At 43.8% G+C, this 18,656-nt stretch overlaps 4 protein-coding genes across 4 annotated transcripts; 2 read left to right on the top strand and 2 right to left on the bottom strand.

Annotated features, from left to right (window-relative positions):
• Positions 1-610: 610 nt before the first annotated feature.
• On the bottom strand, positions 611-2,960 carry Aspvir_004629 (uncharacterized protein; the record flags this gene model as incomplete). The annotated part of the gene is made up of 3 exons (XM_043267853.1): positions 611-1,653; positions 1,709-2,143; positions 2,219-2,960. The coding sequence occupies 3 exons, from the start codon at positions 2,958-2,960 to the stop codon at positions 611-613; spliced, it is 2,220 nt and encodes a 739-aa protein (XP_043123788.1).
• Positions 2,961-6,016: 3,056 nt separating this feature from the next.
• Aspvir_004628 (phosphate-sensing transcription factor PHO4) lies at positions 6,017-8,395 on the top strand (the record flags this gene model as incomplete). The annotated part of the gene is made up of 3 exons (XM_043267852.1): positions 6,017-6,649; positions 6,732-7,770; positions 7,839-8,395. The coding sequence occupies 3 exons, from the start codon at positions 6,017-6,019 to the stop codon at positions 8,393-8,395; spliced, it is 2,229 nt and encodes a 742-aa protein (XP_043123787.1).
• A 650-nt stretch (positions 8,396-9,045) lies between these two features.
• Aspvir_004627 (putative DNA directed RNA polymerase III subunit Rpc82) lies at positions 9,046-11,210 on the bottom strand (the record flags this gene model as incomplete). Its single annotated transcript, XM_043267851.1, has 4 exons — positions 9,046-10,056; positions 10,122-10,952; positions 11,071-11,127; positions 11,199-11,210. 4 exons carry the CDS (start codon positions 11,208-11,210, stop codon positions 9,046-9,048), a joined length of 1,911 nt encoding a protein of 636 aa, XP_043123786.1.
• A 473-nt stretch (positions 11,211-11,683) lies between these two features.
• On the top strand, positions 11,684-13,291 carry Aspvir_004626 (ubiquinol--cytochrome-c reductase subunit 2; the record flags this gene model as incomplete). Its single annotated transcript, XM_043267850.1, has 4 exons — positions 11,684-11,935; positions 12,022-12,196; positions 12,260-13,119; positions 13,196-13,291. The coding sequence occupies 4 exons, from the start codon at positions 11,684-11,686 to the stop codon at positions 13,289-13,291; spliced, it is 1,383 nt and encodes a 460-aa protein (XP_043123785.1).
• Positions 13,292-18,656: the final 5,365 nt, after the last annotated feature.

Genomic DNA, 18,656 nt, shown 5'->3' with positions numbered 1-18,656 from the left:
GGTAGACCAATAGTTCATCGGAATAAAAGCTTTATTCTCGTTCACTTGCATTCATAGTCAATTCTGTAGATCAGGACTCCTCCGTCTCGCCAGTCCACGCCAGCAGAAGTTCTTGAATTTGACTTCTTATCAATGAATGGCATGGCATGGTATTTCCCTACGCTCTCTACAGACAACCAGCCAGCATCAAGGGTAGCATACATGTAGGGCTGCCTATAAGAACAGGACGTCACGAGGGTACATACTTCTTCCGGGAGTAGATGAGAGGATACGTAGCATCACAAATTACAGTGGATATGAATCAAAGACCGGCAGGGTGGAATGTGTTCGAAGAACCGATGACCTGAAACGCCCGAGACACCTCGAAACACCGAGATTTGCTTCCCATACATCCATGTATATGTGTATTGAACAGAGATGCCAAGGAAGAAGAAGAAATTGGTCGATGAAGGCCAGCAACCATCAACAAAGGACACGAGAAGAGAACCTGAGGCCGAATTATGAAAAGGGAAAAGTCAAAAAGGGACAGTTTGGATCGATCGTCTTTCGCATCGTTAATGTCGGTCAGCTCGTTTCGACATCATGAAGTACCTGGACGTCCTTTCCAGCTTTAATTGCAGGTGCTGCAACAGTCAAAGCGCCACTCAGACAGACTGCGTGATGATAATCCCCAGGCTTTCGCAAGCCAGAGGGCAAGCCCTCCCACTACGCCGAGGCTACCAACGATCTGGACAATCGCCCACCCTCGTTGTTTGAGGTCGTCGGACCACCACACGATACCCAAGGGATCATGCGGACTTATACTGGTAATTCGATATTCCGTCTTTCTCCCGTCTTGAGTGCGGACGAACAGGCGACCGCCTGCATTCTCCGTAGGAAGGCGAAGTCCGCAAAATCCGGGCGTTTTTGTAATCGGCACCAGCGAACCATCCACAACACACTCCCCGAGCCTTTCGGTGAGCCAGACGGCCCTTTCTCCTCTGGCCAAGGCCGCATATCTTTCTCGTTCATTTTGAAGGCTTCGCTGCAAGTCCGAGGCCCACTTGGCCAACTGTACGCGGGCCATCTTTTCCTCACGTTGTGTATAATCCGATAGTCGGGCCATGGTATAGCTGGGGAAGCGTCCACTAGGCGGAGACGTGATGCCCTCAAGATAACTAGTAGAGAGGACTGAGGAGGTAGATCTGGATACAGTACTCTGGCCATCAAAACAGTTGGTGCTGTGCCGTGTGACTGCCCATTGTTGTCCTTGGTAATGTTGTCTCTGAACAAGCTTCTTAGCAGCAGAATGTCGGATCCATGCCATGTTGTCGAGATCGAACAATTTTTGTACAAGTAGCGAAAGTTCGGAGGGTGCCAGAGGCTGGACATAGTCTGGGCTCATCAATGTGCTAGCGTCCATGATGTCTTCATCATCTACTTTCGCGGATGAGACGGCGAATGGCGAGTGACTCGAGGATCCATCTGCCGCGACGGAAGTTGCGTCCCCAAAATGGAAGGGTTTTATGGATGCCATCTGGGCTTTCGTGTGAAAGGAAGATTTGAGAGTGGCAATTTGGTCGGGAGTCAGTAGATCTGACTTAGATATAAGGGGAATAACGTTTGTCCAGTCGCAGAGCTTCCGGATGCACTCAATATCCGCGGCAAGCGTATCTGAAAGGTCAGCACGATCGTATAAAACGGGAGTAGTTTATTGCAGACCACTTACTCTCTGAGATCAGGTAGAGAACGGCATCTACTTGTGCTCCGCCGTTGCCAGCGAGGAGATTTTCGAAATCGGTGTTAGAGGAATTCACGGCCGTCGTGGCCCGCAGGAGCTGTTGCTGTATGTGATGAACAATAGCATCAGTTTGTCCGACTCTACTCAAGCCGTCGGCCGCAGTATCGACGAAGCATAGATTCCGTTCAAGAACAATATCGCCACTACTCTTTCTCCTCCGCAGAACGCGAGAATCCTCCAGATCTGACCACCACGGAGGGTATGGTTTGGTGCTAGCGTAGATTTCCGAGATCACCGCTGCAGCAGTCGGGGCCTGCGCGCGGGCTGACAGGTTTGAAGGAGATAGCGAGGGGAAGGGGTCAACATGCACGATATCTTCACAAGCTTGTACTATAGATTTGATGAGGGAAGTTTTCCCGGACCCTACTCGTAGGTCAGATATAACTCAGCTAATACTTCGGATCTCAATATTCCAGATGCGAGGCGAGTTCCACTTACCGCAAGCGCCAGCTATGAGCACTTTGAAGCGGCCCATAGTCTTTCCTCGATCTGTGAATGGCCTCCGACTAGGCATCCTAATGCTAGGCATGATTAACTGGGATGTACTGTCGAATCCAGCCGAATTCGGCGCTTCGCGAGCATCATTGCCCTCATCCTCGGAGCCCACCGCGTGGCTGCTGAGATCGTCTGTGATAGAGATGTCGTCGAGGTGCTTCATAGATTGATTAGAGACAGATTTCGGGCTGCTGGGGAGAGACGAAGGTTCGTCGGGGTTGAGTGGGGTTAGTGGACGGGATGAAGCACGATCTGACGGCGGCTGCAAAGAGACCTCTGTTCGAAGGGTGTCGAACTGCCTGATGGTGGATCTACGACGGCCGAGAGGTGGCGCATCCACGCCATTCTCATCCTCATTACCGTTTTCATTGATGTCGAGACTGATATCGGGCCGTAGATCCGCTACAGCTGGGCCGGACGAGAGCCTATCGCCAAGGGATCGATCGAATATGTTCTGAGATGAGGATATGGTGGCCTCGTGAACAGAGTCCTCAAGGCTCTGGACTCCATACATACACTCTTTCGAGACATCGGAATCTTCAAGCGAGAGCTCGTCCGAGTGCTGTGTATGACTGCGGGCCAGGAAAAAGGTCGCAGGGGCGGTAGTGCGGGGATCGGTCCACGGCTGTTCGATGGAAGACTTGCGGGATCGAGGCATGGAGACCTCAGGTACAGGTGGCCTCATGATTAGTGAAGAGTTGGTGAGTATACTGGCAAAAAGGCTCGGTCCCCTTCAAGGGGAAGATGGAACATGGTATGGAGGGGAGTTTTGCTGCTACTGGGGGAGGTGGAGGCTGCAAAGAGATGAGCTCATTTGCTTGGTGATGGATTGTTGTAATCGTAGAGAGGTACCTTAGATAAGGTAATACTAAGGAAGGAAGCGGTAAGGGTTATGCAGCTGTACGGAGTGGCTGACGAATACCTTCTCTGGCGCGGACGAGGTTGATGACCATTGTGGCATGTCATGTCATGTCATGTCATGTTATCATCTCAGCCCAACAGTTACCCCGCAATTTGGCTGGGGTATCTTTGTACGCACTTTACTCCATAGTTAGCAATGGATGGTTACGTAATCCACGTGACCCCTCTGCAGAAAGGATAGCTTCAAGTTGGAAGACTTTCGAGTATTACTTATTTAGCAAGGGATCACAGAACCAGTGATCAAGTGAGCAGTCGTTGAGTCACCGACCAAGGATGCCGTACTTCTTTACTCTGTAATTCAGGATCTTAAGATAGAGGCACGTAACCCAAGGAAAACCGTATCTGCTACCTCGCGCTACGGGGAGGTACATAGGGATGTGAAACCTTCATGATATTCTTAGCATTGGGATCTTGCATGGTGATCAGCTACACCGTCATAGTTAGCGGGTCTAAGTCCATCCCAGAGTAGTACTACGGAGTAGCAGCCTTTTCCTTACAGGATTCAGGCAAAAGATTATTGGCCTACTGAAGAGAGTGAGCTGTACGCCTACCCAGATAGATAGTAGTTAGGTATTTGTCTAGAAGCGCATTTGGACTGGACTGGACGGGATAAGCGATGTCATTATTCTGAATATTACCTCAAACGCCTCAGAGGACCAATCAGGCTTTGTGAATCTGATTTTCAGGAATCAGAAGCGATCTAGGTACTTAGGTTACTAGGTAACCTAGGAGGAATTCAGTAGGGAGCCCAATCACTCCCAGTGGAAACTAATAAATTTTTACTAGTAGCTCCATTGGTCTAACTCAAGGTAGTCGCGCAGTAGAACTGAAAAGTGCCCCGCGATGCTCCCTGGTAACCTGGTTGTTCCGAGGAAGGAATAAAAAGACGGAAGGATTCAAGTGGCCCTGCCCCGATTTGCCTTGACATGGAGATAGGACCTTTTTCATCATCAGGCGCATGGACACCCTCCGGATATGTTGGATGATAATCACTCACATTATTATTACAGTTGATACTTAAGCGGTAGTCTGACTTGCACAGGCCACCTTGATTGAACCAGGTAGTCTAGAGAATAATCCACAAGCGCACCTGCCGCTTTTAAAAAATGGCCCACTGGCGACGCATGTGAGGCTATGATTATTTAGGAAAAGCTGTTCACAGACTAGGTTTAGTCCCAGAGGTGAACAAGACCATTATCACAAGAGCACAATCTGGATCCATGGATCATGTTCTGGTCTTCTTCAGAGGGAGTCCATTGGGGGAGAGTCAACCTGGTAGATAATTCTGGTGATAGTCAAGAAGTTCAACAAGGGATAGGGACCTTGTTCCTCTGTGAAGTACAGAAATATCAAAAAGGCGATAATGCTCTATTAACATGGTATTGTCCGGGAAGAAAATCATCGGCCGGGGGTAAAGTACTCAAGTACTCAGGTTTGCTGCTCATGAAGCCCGAGAAGACGCCGATTGGGGAAGCATGGATCAACCTCTCGGTATGAGGGAAGACTGGGAAGTTTACAGAGGAAAACCGGACGTATACTTGGTATATCATTATGTATGTCCCATGGGTCAGGCCAAAGTAGACTCTTCATCTGGATCTGCTTTGCTGCCGTTTCATTTACCAGCCAGCAGCCTTTGATAAAATTGGCACCCTTTATTATGATAACCCATTCTGATCCTAATTCTGGATTCGTCTGATAATTCTTGTCCTCATGGCTGGAACTTAATTAGCGGAGAATATTCCCTGGTCTCTTGATGGTTGACCAGTTTCTGTTCTTTCTTTCTTTCTTTCTTTTTTTTTTTTTTTTTTTCACCTTCATCATTTCTCTGCCCTTGACGCAGATGATTATTCAGTTACTCCATAGTAAATTGGCAATATCGATGTTACTCTGTGGATACCTACTGTGCAGAAGGGTGTTTGGCTTCAGTTCTAGAATCACAAAACCAGGTACGTAGTAATAAAATGGCTTGCAGGTTACCTCCTAGTAAGGACCTATCCGAGTACTTTTTGTTTTACTTATATCCGACAAATAATCATGCAGTAGGACCCTGTACTGGTTGGCTTGGTTAAGAACTTAAGATACTTGCCTTAGCTTGTGCTCTTGTTCATCCTCTTGGGTTTTTAACATGCTCTGTCCCTCTTGTGTAGTAATACTGATAATAATAATATTTATTATTATTTCCGCATATTATTTTTCTCTACTTCTGTTTTTACCTTTTTTTTTTTTTTTTTTGAATATTACCAAAGTCATCTTGATTGTATCATTTGACTTTGTAGAAATCCCGAGCAGCTGGGCAGGACTATTATACTAGTAGTACTCCCTCGTAGCTTTTACCCGGTCGCTTTTTCCCTCTTTTCCTTACGAGATACGGACACTTTAGTAGTACTTGGTTCCTAGTAGTCAGACTTCTTTTTCCACACCCCCCCACCCACCACATCTCCTCCTCGCTCTCATCCTCTTGCAATTTTGTCGACCTGACCCGTTCCTCTTTCACTACTCTACCCATGATCAACCTACAATCCTACCGTCATGCCCATCAATTCGCTCTGTTGAAAACTTGACAGCCTTGTCAATCTCCGACCGGCCGTTCGTCGGAGCAGAGTACTTCCTCCAGTGTACATTTTGTCCCACTTTCCTTATCACTGCATTGCGATCTGAAGCTCTCCTCGCTCTTTTCCCTCAGTGAATGGTCAAGTCATCGTCAGTATTCCGCAGTTTCCGACATAGAAGAGAAAGAAATCGAGTTGGGAAAGAGTCGAAACGAAACCAGCCGAATTAGATCACGATCGCTTCTTCTGCACCCGCCCGTACCGACCCATCATGGACCAGGACAACTCGATGGCATGGCCGGGGTCCCTTCAGGAACAATCGCTCATGGGGGCCTCTGGCGAAGATGAATTCACTAATTTTCTGGAGTTTGGAATGCATTTCCCCGATCTGGAGGGGCACGGACCAGGCGAGCGACAGCTACAACCTCCTCGTTCTCTTCCCGCCTCGGTGTCGATGATGCCTACGACCACTGCTGAGCAGGAGCAACTGGTCCGCATGGAGACCGACTCCCTTCCCAGCGCTCACTCGTCTTCATCCTACAACAATCGCATCATGGGCGATTTCTCGTTCGAGCTTTCCAGCCACAACCAGCCATCTCAACCTCAGGGTCAAATTCCCTCGTCCTACACCAGCGCTCCTGTAACCCCAGCCTTCTACAACCAGGAACTTGCACAACCTCAGATGTTCCATCATCCTCAACAACCGCCGCAGAAGCTGCAGCTGCAGCAACAACCCCATCATGGACTGCCTACCACCTCGCAACCCTACATTCCCCACGGCCAAGCCATCATTCCCCCTACTCCGAACAGTATTGAGCTTCAGGGTAATGCAGCACGATATCCGGCCCAGGTGGATGAGAACCACGAATTGTACGACCGATACCCTCGCATGAACGAAGAGCAGGTGAGACTAAACCCACCCGGCGCGTCCTGCGCTCATTGTGATGGGAGCGCACAGGCTAATGCATGCACCCGCATTGACACAGGCACTCTACACTCCGCTCGTCTCTCCCGCCATGACACCGTTAGAAACTCAATTTCGACTGCCCGAGTACACAATTCCCGGGGAGTATTTTACCCCCCTCACCTCTCCAGCTCTTGAGGCCCAGAACTCCAACGGCAATGGCTATCCGTTCCAGTCGGTATCTGAGGTCGGTTTTCTGCACTCTCCTGCCGACGCTATCCCCGGCTCTTCTGCTCCTTCCTCCCCTGGCTTGATGAGGAAACATCGTCGCCGACCATCGACCACTAAATCCTTTTCCTCACGCGCCAAGAAACAGCAATCGCCATCTGTACGCCCACAGACACGAAAGAAGTCAATGCTGAATCTCAACTCCGACGAAGTTCTCAACGGCCTCAGCCAGGATCAAGGAGTCTCCAAAGTACTGCCTCACGGTGTGAGTGGGCTTCGTCAGAGCAGCAATGAGAGCTCCGACCAAGATTCTGTATCGCCGGAACCCCTTTCGGAACCATTGATGCCGCCGCCTGCCCTGCCCCCTGCGCGAAAGTCACCCGCCTTAGTGCCACAAGCCGATCAGTCGCAAACGAGCGCTCCGGCAACCCCTGCAATGTTGATGCGTCTTCAACGGCCACAGCCAGCGGAGAATCCAACAGGTCAATTCAATGGCCAAGCAAGGCTCGTATCCACAGAATCTTATGACGACATCATGGAGGATGTTATGCTCCCGGAAGCTGCCACCCCGTCATCACAACTCTCTCGACCTCAGGTTGCACGCATTGATACCGCCATGAAGTCAGGCTCGGCTACACCGGTTACATCAGCGAGTATCACACCGTCGTTGGAGCCAAAATCAGCGCCAATTATCGATCGGAATCCTGGCTCGATTGCGCCGAGCCCACGCACGATGGCCATGCCCTCTCCTAGCGGACCGATCGCGAAGAAGTCGGAAACACCTAAGCTTGGTCCGATGGGGAGGAAACGGCAGAGCCTGAGCTCGACGCACGCCAGTCCTAATTTGCGACCCAAGATCAGTCCTAGCATTCAGCCCTTGGTGCGCGGCGAAGGTAAGAATGCCATCTGCCCTGCTCTTGTCTCGTTGATCAGCACTGACCAAGATCACGTATTCTTGCAGGCATTTCAAGCGAAACCTCAGCTCTATACTTGGCGTCCAAATCTAACTATCAGCATATTCTGGACGGAACGCTACTACCTGGTGTCTCATATCCCGAAACCTTGGCTGAGAATCTCAGCTCAAAGAGAACGAATCACAAGCTCGCAGAGCAGGGCCGCAGAAACCGAATCAACAACGCCCTCAAGGAAATCGAGTCTCTGATCCCATCGGCGTTCATTCAGATGAAGCACGCCAAAGAGAATGTGGCCAGTCTTGCCAAGGGTGACAAAGAAAAAGAGAAAGAGAAAGCCGGGGCACAAACAATCAGCAAAGCCAGTACTGTGGAACTGGCTATTGACTATATCAAGGCCTTGAAACAGGAATTGGAAGAAACGAAAGGAAAGCTGGTCGCTGCTGAGGCTCGAATGGGAGAGAATGGTGCCGCGAAGGATGAAGGCGGCAAAGCGGCCACGGTATCTTCACCAGAGGATGGGAACACGAAGAGCTCAAATGGCACACAAGGCTGTAGTGTGGCAGTGGCCGCTGTTACTAGCACGGAAGCTACTGCCTCGACATAGTCATGCATGGGACTTGATCGCCAAAGAAAAACTTTACGGCCTCCCTACCAGCGATTGGGAGCATGATTACGCGGTATGGGTTACGAAGCAAATCTGTTAGCAACACAGTGGCCTTAGACATGCCAGGAGGAAACGAAATAATTAGTTGACCAGTACGACCACCTGTATAGTGACACTACCTGGAGTTCAACATCCGTCGACCACGGATGGGCGTTTATCTTTTGTCATCTGGTGTGGCATTTGTCTGTGTATTTTTGTCGGGTGTGGTTTGCTTGCTCTTCTTCATAGGTGCGTTCACATGCGCTACCTCTCTTCGCGCTGACTTTTGGTCAGCCAGGCCATTCTACCATTTTACCACTGTAGATCTAGTTGTCCGCTTTGCTTCCTTTTATGTATCTAGACTTGTGTTCTCTCCTGTATTCGTACTTCAATCGAGGTAGGTAATCAAACAAACAGTTAAAGCCATCGGAGTATATATGATTTGAAGGGAATGTATGCACGGTGGTGTGGTAATCTAAGTTTCCGTACAGCGGGGCAGGCGACTCTACAACGGATTTGGACGTAGAATGATTCTATTCGCTATGCAATTGACATGTTCTGCAAATGACTTTTCTTTTCATTCATGTCTCGTGGGAATCATTTAACCCAGCTCAATAGTCTCTCATCACGGCAACCATCTCATCCAGGCGCGCCACCTCGCCTAATAACAACGCCTCTTTGGCCCTCCACTGCTCTAGAAGCACCAATTCCGGTTCAGATAGATAACGCTGCTCGTTGCCCTTGACATCACTCCGCTCCGTCTTCTCCAAGAACTCCTTTAGCCGGCTACGCTCGAACCTCAGACGCTGCAGACACCGTGACATGGCCTTGTACGTGTCCTGCAGCACACTGTTGCAGATGCGGTCAGGGTCGTAGTACCAGAGATAGATTGTGCGTGATGGCTGGCGCTGAGCGTCCCGTGGCACTTCTTGCAGGTCCACGAATCCGCCTGCTTGCATGCTCGCAAGGACCTGCCGCAGGTCCTTGAAGGGGAGCAGACTGATTTCTTGGAGTCGCTTCTCGTCTAGCTTGCCCTTGGCATGGAGAACTCGGATCACCCGCAACGCAACGTCGCCGTACCGAGCCTCGATCATCCGCTCCAGTTCGAGGTGCCGGAGTTTTCGCGCCAGATGACGGAACTCTACTGTCCACGTGATGAGGCCCGAAACCATGCGTTTGGATGTGAGGTTGTGGGGTGGCTGCGCCAAAAGAGAAAGGTGTTGGTCGATCTCAAAAGTACGATTACCGCCAGAAGACAGTCCATTCACCCCTTCGTGATTTGTCCCATCAACATCACTTTCCAAGGGCCGTTTCCCACGCCTGCCATCTGACTGCGAGGTATCCATGGGTCCCGTAGAACTAGAAAGGTCAAGCCGTGGATTGACGTCTTCGGCTAATGCACTGAGTGCTATCGGCACAGAGTACTGCTCTCCCTCTTCTCCCTCTCGAGGTATCTCGGCAGTGTCTCGGCACTGATGGGTCTGGTACTCAATGCATCGAAGTAGGCATTCATATACTTCAGCTGTTGCTGGCGACACACCCTGCTCAGCTAATTCTATAAAGTGGCGATTTCGTAGTGCGACGTCGAGCTTGTTATAATTGACTCGGACAACCAACCCAGACTGAGTGTCACAGCTTCGTTAACTCTCGCGTTCACATACGATGGCATGTCATTCGAAGCACTCACCTCCATTGGAGTGGTATCGTAGCCCATTTCATCATCCGACCATTCGTTCTCCTCTTCCTTATCCTGCTCATCATTTTCATCAACGCTGGCAAAATCGATTCGGGATTTTTTGTTGGGCTCGTCAGCCCTCCGAGAACTGTATTTGCGCTTGGCGCCTCTGGGAACCCCGTGGACTATCAGACCGCGGGTCAGGTCCCCGTCCGTTCTCTCCTTGAGCAATCCGAGTGTTCCTTCTATGACTGCTTCCTCTAGCCTCTTGCCCTTCAATGCCTTGATCTCAGGTTTAGATCTTATGACTCGCTCTGCGTCGAGGATATTGTCCGCATGGCTCTGGAATTGTGCCTCCCTAACACGGATGATATAACCATGGGCAGCTAGGACTTTCAATGTTGGGTGAAGAAGCTCAGGCTGTTCACTGGGATGTTCGCCATTGAGTCCATTCGACTGTTCTCCATCTTCCTTATATCCGGCATGCTCTTCAGAAACGCCATTGGCCTTGACCGCCTCGGATTTCAATTCCGGCAAAGTCTCCAGGTAGCTCACTTGGGCATGTCCGAGATACATGATGGTTGACAGGACGGTCGCCGCATACTTGCCCAGTCGTTCCTCCACAAGCTCCAGAATTTTTCCAGAACGGATGAGATAGTATGCAGACTGCATATTGGCTTCATAATACGTAACGCCATCATCGTAGGATGTGTAATGGTAGACAAGATGCTGCTGAATCATAGCAGCGAGTGCGGGGAGAAGCTGGCGATTTGGAAGTTCGGAGTAAGCCTTGAGGCGAGGCAGATTGAGGCGATCATAGCGCGAAAGTGTCGCGAAGATTCGCTGATGTCAGAAGAAAAGGGATTAGCTCATCAGCTCATTTAATCGTATATCAAACCACCCCCCGCCCAAGTACTTCAATCATGATCTCAAGCCAACATGTCATGGGGCGCAAACGTACCCCAAACAGCTCCCCAAAGTTCTCTTCTACAAGAAGCTCGCATAGCTCCGCAGCATACTGTATCATTCCCAAATTAGCAGGTGACGCGCAATGAATTAAGTGGTCGAGCTCAGTTGTCTGTCGCATACTTGTGAGGTCATTTTTCAAGCTTCACAGTGAAGCTGGCAACGTTCAAGTTTTTCAGGAGGAATAAATCGACATGGCCAGATAAATAACATGAAGGAATTATAAGAAGTAATAAAGAGTTCAGATCTGAGATAAGAACCTGCTTGAAGAGCTCATGGGTCTTTATTGAATCATCTGCATCGTTCTGCTACTTTTCTCTTATCGCATGCCTTAAAAAATCACGTGTATTGATATCACCTGATCTCACCTGACACGGAGGGTGAGGGAAAAGCCGGTTCCGCCCGCACTCGTCATTTCGGCCAATCAGCAAAAGAGTAATCAAGACGCCGGCATCTTGAAGCTTTTCAGACATCGTTTCCAACCCGTCCATCGACAGACAGCCAGCCTTCTTGTGCTCTCCCCCCCTCTCGACCTCACCAATTGCTGTTAAGCCTTCCGGCTTCCTACGTCTCCTATCCTCCTCGTTCGATAATCCGCACATGCGATAATGCTCTCGCGGTCTACCCTCAGCCGAAATGCGCCCCGTGCGCTCTCTGCTGCCAGCGCCAGCAGTCGTCGCAGCATGGCCACTGCTGCGACTCCCGGCCTTCAATACGATGTCTCTGAGTCTGCCGGTGTGAAGGTCGCCAGCAGAGAGGTCGCAGGCCCAACCGGCACCCTGGCGTTGGTTGCAAAGGCCGGCTCCCGTTACCAGCCCTTCCCTGGCTTCTCCGACGCCCTCGAATTCTTCGCCTTCAAGGTTGGTTTTATAGCTCGTTTGCAATCCTTGCAGTATATGAGTGTGAATTGATGTGATCTCTGACGGTTTCTGCTTTCAATGGACAGTCTACACTCAAACGGTCGGCGTTGCGGATCACTCGGGAGGTTGAACTGCTGGGCGGTGAAGTTTCCTCGACACATTCGCGTGAGAACGTCGTTCTCAAGGCCAAGTTCCTCTCAAAAGACCTTCCTTACTTTGCCGAGCTGTTGGCGGAGGTTGCTTCCCAGACAAAGTTTGCAGGTATGTTGACGGCTGTAGTCAGTCATTACCTCCAATGGGATATTGGCTGACTCGAAACCTCAGGCCACGAGTTGAACGAGCTCGTCCTCAGCCTCATCAAGTACAGACAGCAAGCCCTTGCCGCCGATGCTGAGAACATCGCCGTTGACGCTGCCCACGCTCTTGCCTTCCACCGCGGTCTGGGTGAGAACATTACTCCCTCCGTCAGTGGCCCTTTCGAAAAGTACCTCTCCGCCGAGGCCATCGCCGAGTTTGCCAAGGACGCCTATGCTAAACCTAACATCGCCATCGTTGGCAGCGGCTCCACTTCCGCTGAGGTGTCCAAGTGGGTTGGTGAGTTCTTCACCGAGCTCCCCAGCGCTGGCGGCTCTAGCCAGTTCAAAGTGCGGCCCAACACTGCCTCCAAGTACTACGGTGGCGAACAGCGTATCTCTTCCAAGGCCGGCAACGCCGTTGTGATTGCCTTCCCTGGCTCTAGTACCTTTGGCACTTCGGGCTACAAGCCTGCAGCTTCCGTTCTTGCGGCCCTCCTCGGCGGTGAGTCTTCCATCAAGTGGACTCCTGGCTTCTCTCTCCTCGCCAAGGCCACCCAGGGCTTCTCTCAGGTCCGTGTCGCGACCAAGAACAACGCCTACTCCGACGCCGGTCTCTTCACCATTACAGTCTCTGGAAAGGCCGACCAGGTTGCTGCCGCCAGCAAGAACGTGGTTGACGTTCTCAAGAAGACGGCTGCCGGTGAGATTGCCGGTGACGAGATCAAGAAGGCCGTTGCATTGGCCAAGTTCCGTGCTCTCGAGTCTGCTCAGACCCTCGAGACCGGCCTTGAGGCCACCGGTGCTGCCCTGATCAACGGCAGCAAGCCCTACCAGATTGGTGAGATTGCTCAGGGCTTCGACAGCGTCACTGAGGCGCAGATCAAGGATGTAAGTCTTTTCTCTTTTCCTATTCTCAGCATGCTTTGCATCAAAGTCACCTGGCTAACTCACCTTCCTTCTCCAGGCCGCCAAGTCTTTCCTCTCTGGCAAGGCTTCCGTTGCCGCTGTTGGAGACCTCTTCCAGCTTCCTTACGGCGAGGACCTCGGTCTGACCGTTTAAAGTGTAAACATTACATGTTAGACTGACTTGGAAAAAGCGTCCTTTCCCATTCTTATGTGTCTAGATCAATCTTCGCAGATATTCTCCTTTGTTGATGTGGCTGTAGTTGTGTGACTGTAATACAATTGTATCTTATGCCATTCAGTGCCTTCCGAGTATTATAGGCCGTCTTACGCCCGATATTCCTCCTTTGAACCCTGTTTTGGGGCTGCAGAAAGTGCGCAGTATCCTTTCAAATCTCTCAACATGTTTTGTGACTCTTCGGTCAGCGGCAGTGTGATTGACAAGGCATGGCTTTGCTGCAGGCGGGAAGTCTGGCGATTCGGTTATACATCACTACCCTACAGATAGATGAACGTCATTTCATTGCGAGCACCTAGCTCTCGTTGATTCTATACAGATATCATCTCATCGTAGATTGTCATAGCTATAAATTTTAGAAGACTTGTTGCCGAATCAGAAAATGAATAGTCCGAAATAGTCCTTCAGGGTGAGTTTATCTTGTTTCCTGGACTTTTGTCTGAAGTAAACTAAGGGGTCAAAAGTATCCGGACACTCTAAAAAATCGAAAAATCCGACCATTTTCAATCCCATATTTCTCAACCACCATACTATTCTAGTACATAAGAATAAACTAGGGGATAGTAGATATTAATATTTAGTATACTATCCCTTTGCCTGGTAAACTGCACATAATCTACGCGGCATTGAGCAAATCAGATTATTAATCTTCTCCTAAGGGATAGCATCCCATGCCTCTATAATAGCCTTGTGAAATTAGGTCTAATCTACCTTAGATCTGCCTCCTAAGAAGAGGCTAGGATAGAGCTATAAAAGCTTCTTCTTTAGGAGGTTCCAGAGGTGTTTAATTAGATTTAAATTAGGTGAATATAGAGGCCATTCCATAACCTAGATTCTATAAGATTTAAACCACTCCTGTGCCTAGTAAGAGGTATAGATTTTAGCATTATCTTACTAGAAGATCTAGCCAGGTTTGTAGATTAGAAGGAGGCCATCTTTAAGGTATTTTAGATAAGAATTAGTAGAATACCCCCCTTGGGGAGCTAATTCATTATAATCTATAATTATTAGCTTTATATAGCCCCTAATCCAGATTGCATGACTACAGGTCAGCCGACCTTTACTAAGGAGTTCAGCTAACTAAAGTAGGTCAGCCAACCTATATAAAATAAATATAAAAGCTTACATAACCTTTATATCTAAATAATAATTTTATATTCTATAATAATTTTTAACTACTTATATATATATCTTACAGCCTTAACTAGTTCTGAACTAGTTTATGATATTATTAGATAACTTTTATTATCTTAAGAATAACTAAATAGTAATTAATTCTCTTATTAATTTATCTTCTTTTACACCTGAATCAGAGTATAATAAATTATTAAATAAAGTTAATGAAATAATTTTATATAATTATAATACTGCAAAGGGTGATCTAGATAAGGTGGTATATTATATCTTAACTAGTTAGGAACTAGTTACTAATTAGTTTATAGCCTATCCTAATTATGCTTATTATATATAGAGGGATAAGGCCTGGAAATACTATTTAATTTATTAAGTATAGTAATTATCTACTAGAATATCTAAGATTTAATAAAAATAGCTATGCTTATATTATAAAAAGTTATAGCTAGAACTTAGAAATCTTTAAGAAATTATTATATAATGTATATACTAGTTCTAGACTAGTTATTAACTAGTTACTAACTAGTATAGATATAATATACTTATTAATAAGAGGGCTTATATTAAATAACCTTTTTACTACTCCTAGAGTATAGTATTAAAAAATATATTTATTATTATATAGGGGTAAAAGTATGTAAATATTTATTATTAGATCTAATGAATATTTATTATACTTAGGTTTCACTATCTCTACTTAAGTAAATATTAGAGATATACTCTAGAATTACTTATTCTAAATTAGTACCTAAGGAGTAAGCTATATATAGATAAGGATTAGTTCTTAACTAGTTCCTAACTAGTTACTAACTAGGTCTTAGAATATTCTTTAGTATTAAATAGTAATTTAATCTAGGTAATGCCTGCACTTAATAAATTAGAATATATTAGCTAGTATTAAGACTGAGTAATACTTAGGTTAGTATATAATATAGAATAGACTAGTTAACTAGTTAGGAACTAGTTACTAACTAGTCTAGTCTATTACCTAAGCTAAAATACCTTATCTTATCTATTTAAATTATAGAAATCCCCATTAAGGTTATTTCTATATAAACCTTATAAATAGGGTAGTGAATATTAATCTAAATTACCTAAGAGAGCTTCTTAGATCTAATAGCTCTAATTAATAGCCTAGATTATATAGGGTTATTAAATAAAACTTAATCTATTAACTATAGTATAATAAGTTTCTACTAGTTAGGAACTAGTTACTAACTAGTCTATAACTAGTCTATTTAACTAATTTTTCTTTAGGGATTATCCATCCACAGGGAGCTAGAAAGATACAGAAAATAACCTATAAGGTTAGGTTTAGAATTTATATTCTAAAGGATCTTTAGGCATGCCCTTATACTATCTTTTTTTTAACTAGGATTTATACTTATCTATTACCTTTACTAAATAAGCTACCATAGCTTATTATAGATAAGATACTAGATCTAATTAAGTAAATATAGAATCTAGATCTTACTTTAAGTAAGTAAACTAGTTACCTACTAGTTATAGACTAGTTTACTTAAAATAGGTATAAGAAATTAGAACTAGTTACTAATTAATTATAAATACCTTCCTTTAGAGCCCTCTACTTTTATAGTTCTATTAGTAGTATAATAGCTAGACCCTTTCTTAAATTTATAATAGCTTTATAAATTAGGACTAATTTATAGCTATTATTACTAAGGAAAAAGCCCTTCTTTATTCTTATAGTCAGAATATTAATGGTATTTTATATAAAATGGATTATAGGCCAGAGATTAAGGTAGGTAGCTAGTCCTAGACTAGTTATAAACTAGTTACTAACTAATTACTAGAATTATATCTGCAGAGTCTATACCTAGGATGATTATATTATGGTTATCTATATATTTAATTAGTAGATTTAGATCCTAAGCTCTCTTAATAGCTTTGAAATTAATATATCCTATAAAAGGATTAAGGGAGAGTTTAATAAGGTAATCTTTATAATTTTTCTTTCTAAATATAGAAAGAGTAAGTAGACTAATTCCTAACTAGTTATTAACTAGTTACTAACTAGTCTAGTTCTTATACTCTTATAGGTATTTATTAATCAGGAAATAGCCTAAAGCTATTAACTTTTATTTAAATAAGTCTTTAGCTTAATAGGTGAAGTTACTTAGAAGCTAGTAAAATTTCACTATCTTTATTATAAAGGCTTGGCTACAGCCTAGCTACTTAATTATATAGCCACCCCTTGCATCCTAATTATTTTTAACCTCCTATTTTCATACCTTAAGCTGCTTTTAAATCATCACTAAATATATCTAGGATAGATAGTAAAGATAAATAGTATTCCCCTTATCTAATATTTAAGAAGATAAGGATTAGTTTTATTATGAACTAATCTACTACTCTCTATTATTCTTTTCTATTAATTATTATTACTAATTCTTATCTAGTTAATAGATTATCTACCCTATAATATAGATCCTTATAATTTCTAATCCTTCTTTTCTTTAACTACCTAAGTATTAGTTATAATATCTACTAAATTTTATTATAAAGCTATTACTTCTACCCCTTTATTAGTAGAATAATATAGTCCTATTAAAGAAATATCTTCTAATCTAAGTAACTTCTCTACTCCTACTAATTAATCTTAAGGGTTAAAGGGGGCTAAATTATAATAAATTCTATAATAAATTACTAAACTTAAATATCTTTAATAGATTTAAAGAGTTAATAAATCTAAATAACTCTCTTACTAAAATAATATCTTCTCTTTAATAGAAGATAAGTAGGAAATTAAATTTAAGAATCTTTCTATCTTTACTATTAAATATTTATTCTAGAAAAGAGAAGAATAGCTCTAAGATATAAAATATATATTCTAAGAAGCCCTAAAGAAATATAGCCCTAATAAATTTAAAATTATTACTACTATTATATAAATAGATTTCACCTATAGGTAGTAATAGTATATTAAAATCTATAAAATACTAATAAAGAGATAATAAAATATTAAAAACTTATAGTAGTTCTTTAAGGACTAGACCTTAAGTCTAATCTAAGATACTAAAACTATTAAGACTAATATTATTATTAAATTATATTAGGCTTATTAACACCTAGATAAGGATCCTAGAGAATTTTATTATTATCTAGATTCCCTAGAATAATATTTTCCTTAATAAGATAAGAAGTAATGAGCTCTGGCCTTCTTTAGTAGCCTTATACTAGAGTTATATACTTATATTTAAGAATACCTAAAGAAGCTACTAGATACTTAAGATAAAATAATATCTATAGCTTTAAAATATTATATTTTTTTATAGAAATAATAAAAATAGAAGAGGAAGGATATTAGAAAACCTTAAGATAGTAATTTATTAAAATACTTCTAAAGTAATTTTAAAAGGTTTAAGAAATCTAAATAAAACTAACTTAATAAGGATAGGAATCCCTTAAAATATTATAAATATAGTAGTAAAGAATATCTTACTAACTAATATATTATAAAGGATGCTAAAGTCTAATTAATTATAGAAAATAATAAGAGGTTAGAATAAAACCTATATCTCTAACCTCCTATCTAGAAGTAGGGACTACTAGTTATTTCTATATTCTAATATAGTTACCTAATAGCCTTAAAATATATACTAATCTTAATAGCTATACTAAGGTTAATATTATTAGTATTATCTTTATAAAATTATAAAAGCTATAGTAAGCTAAACTTACTACCTCTATTATTAAGATAGTTAATAACTTTATTACCCTTACTTATAGGATTTAAAAGGTCCCTATTATTACCTATAATTCTAGAGATAATAAATAAAGTTTTAAATAAGCTTATATAGCTATTAATTAAGATCTATAATCTAAAGAAAGTCCTATTCTTCTTTTAATAACTATATTATAGGATCTCTATATTTACTTATTACTATAGAAATATTAATAAGGGTTTAAGATATTAACCTTCTCCCTAACCACCCCTTAAAAGTTTAGGAAACTATATTATAACTATATAATAGTATTTATATTAGTTAAGCTACCTAAAGAGGTATAGCTTTCTAAGAAAGAGAAGAATTAGAAATATTATTCTCTTAAAAATATATCTCTAGAATTAGCTAGATTTTATAATATATTCTTAGTAAAGAAATTAAAGATTATACCCTCTTATTCCTCT

This window comes from Aspergillus viridinutans, assembly GCF_018404265.1.
Source record: "Aspergillus viridinutans IFM 47045 DNA, scaffold_2, whole genome shotgun sequence".
NCBI classification, from domain to species: Eukaryota; Fungi; Ascomycota; class Eurotiomycetes; order Eurotiales; family Aspergillaceae; genus Aspergillus; species Aspergillus viridinutans.
This window is presented reverse-complemented; position numbering and strand designations above follow the sequence as displayed.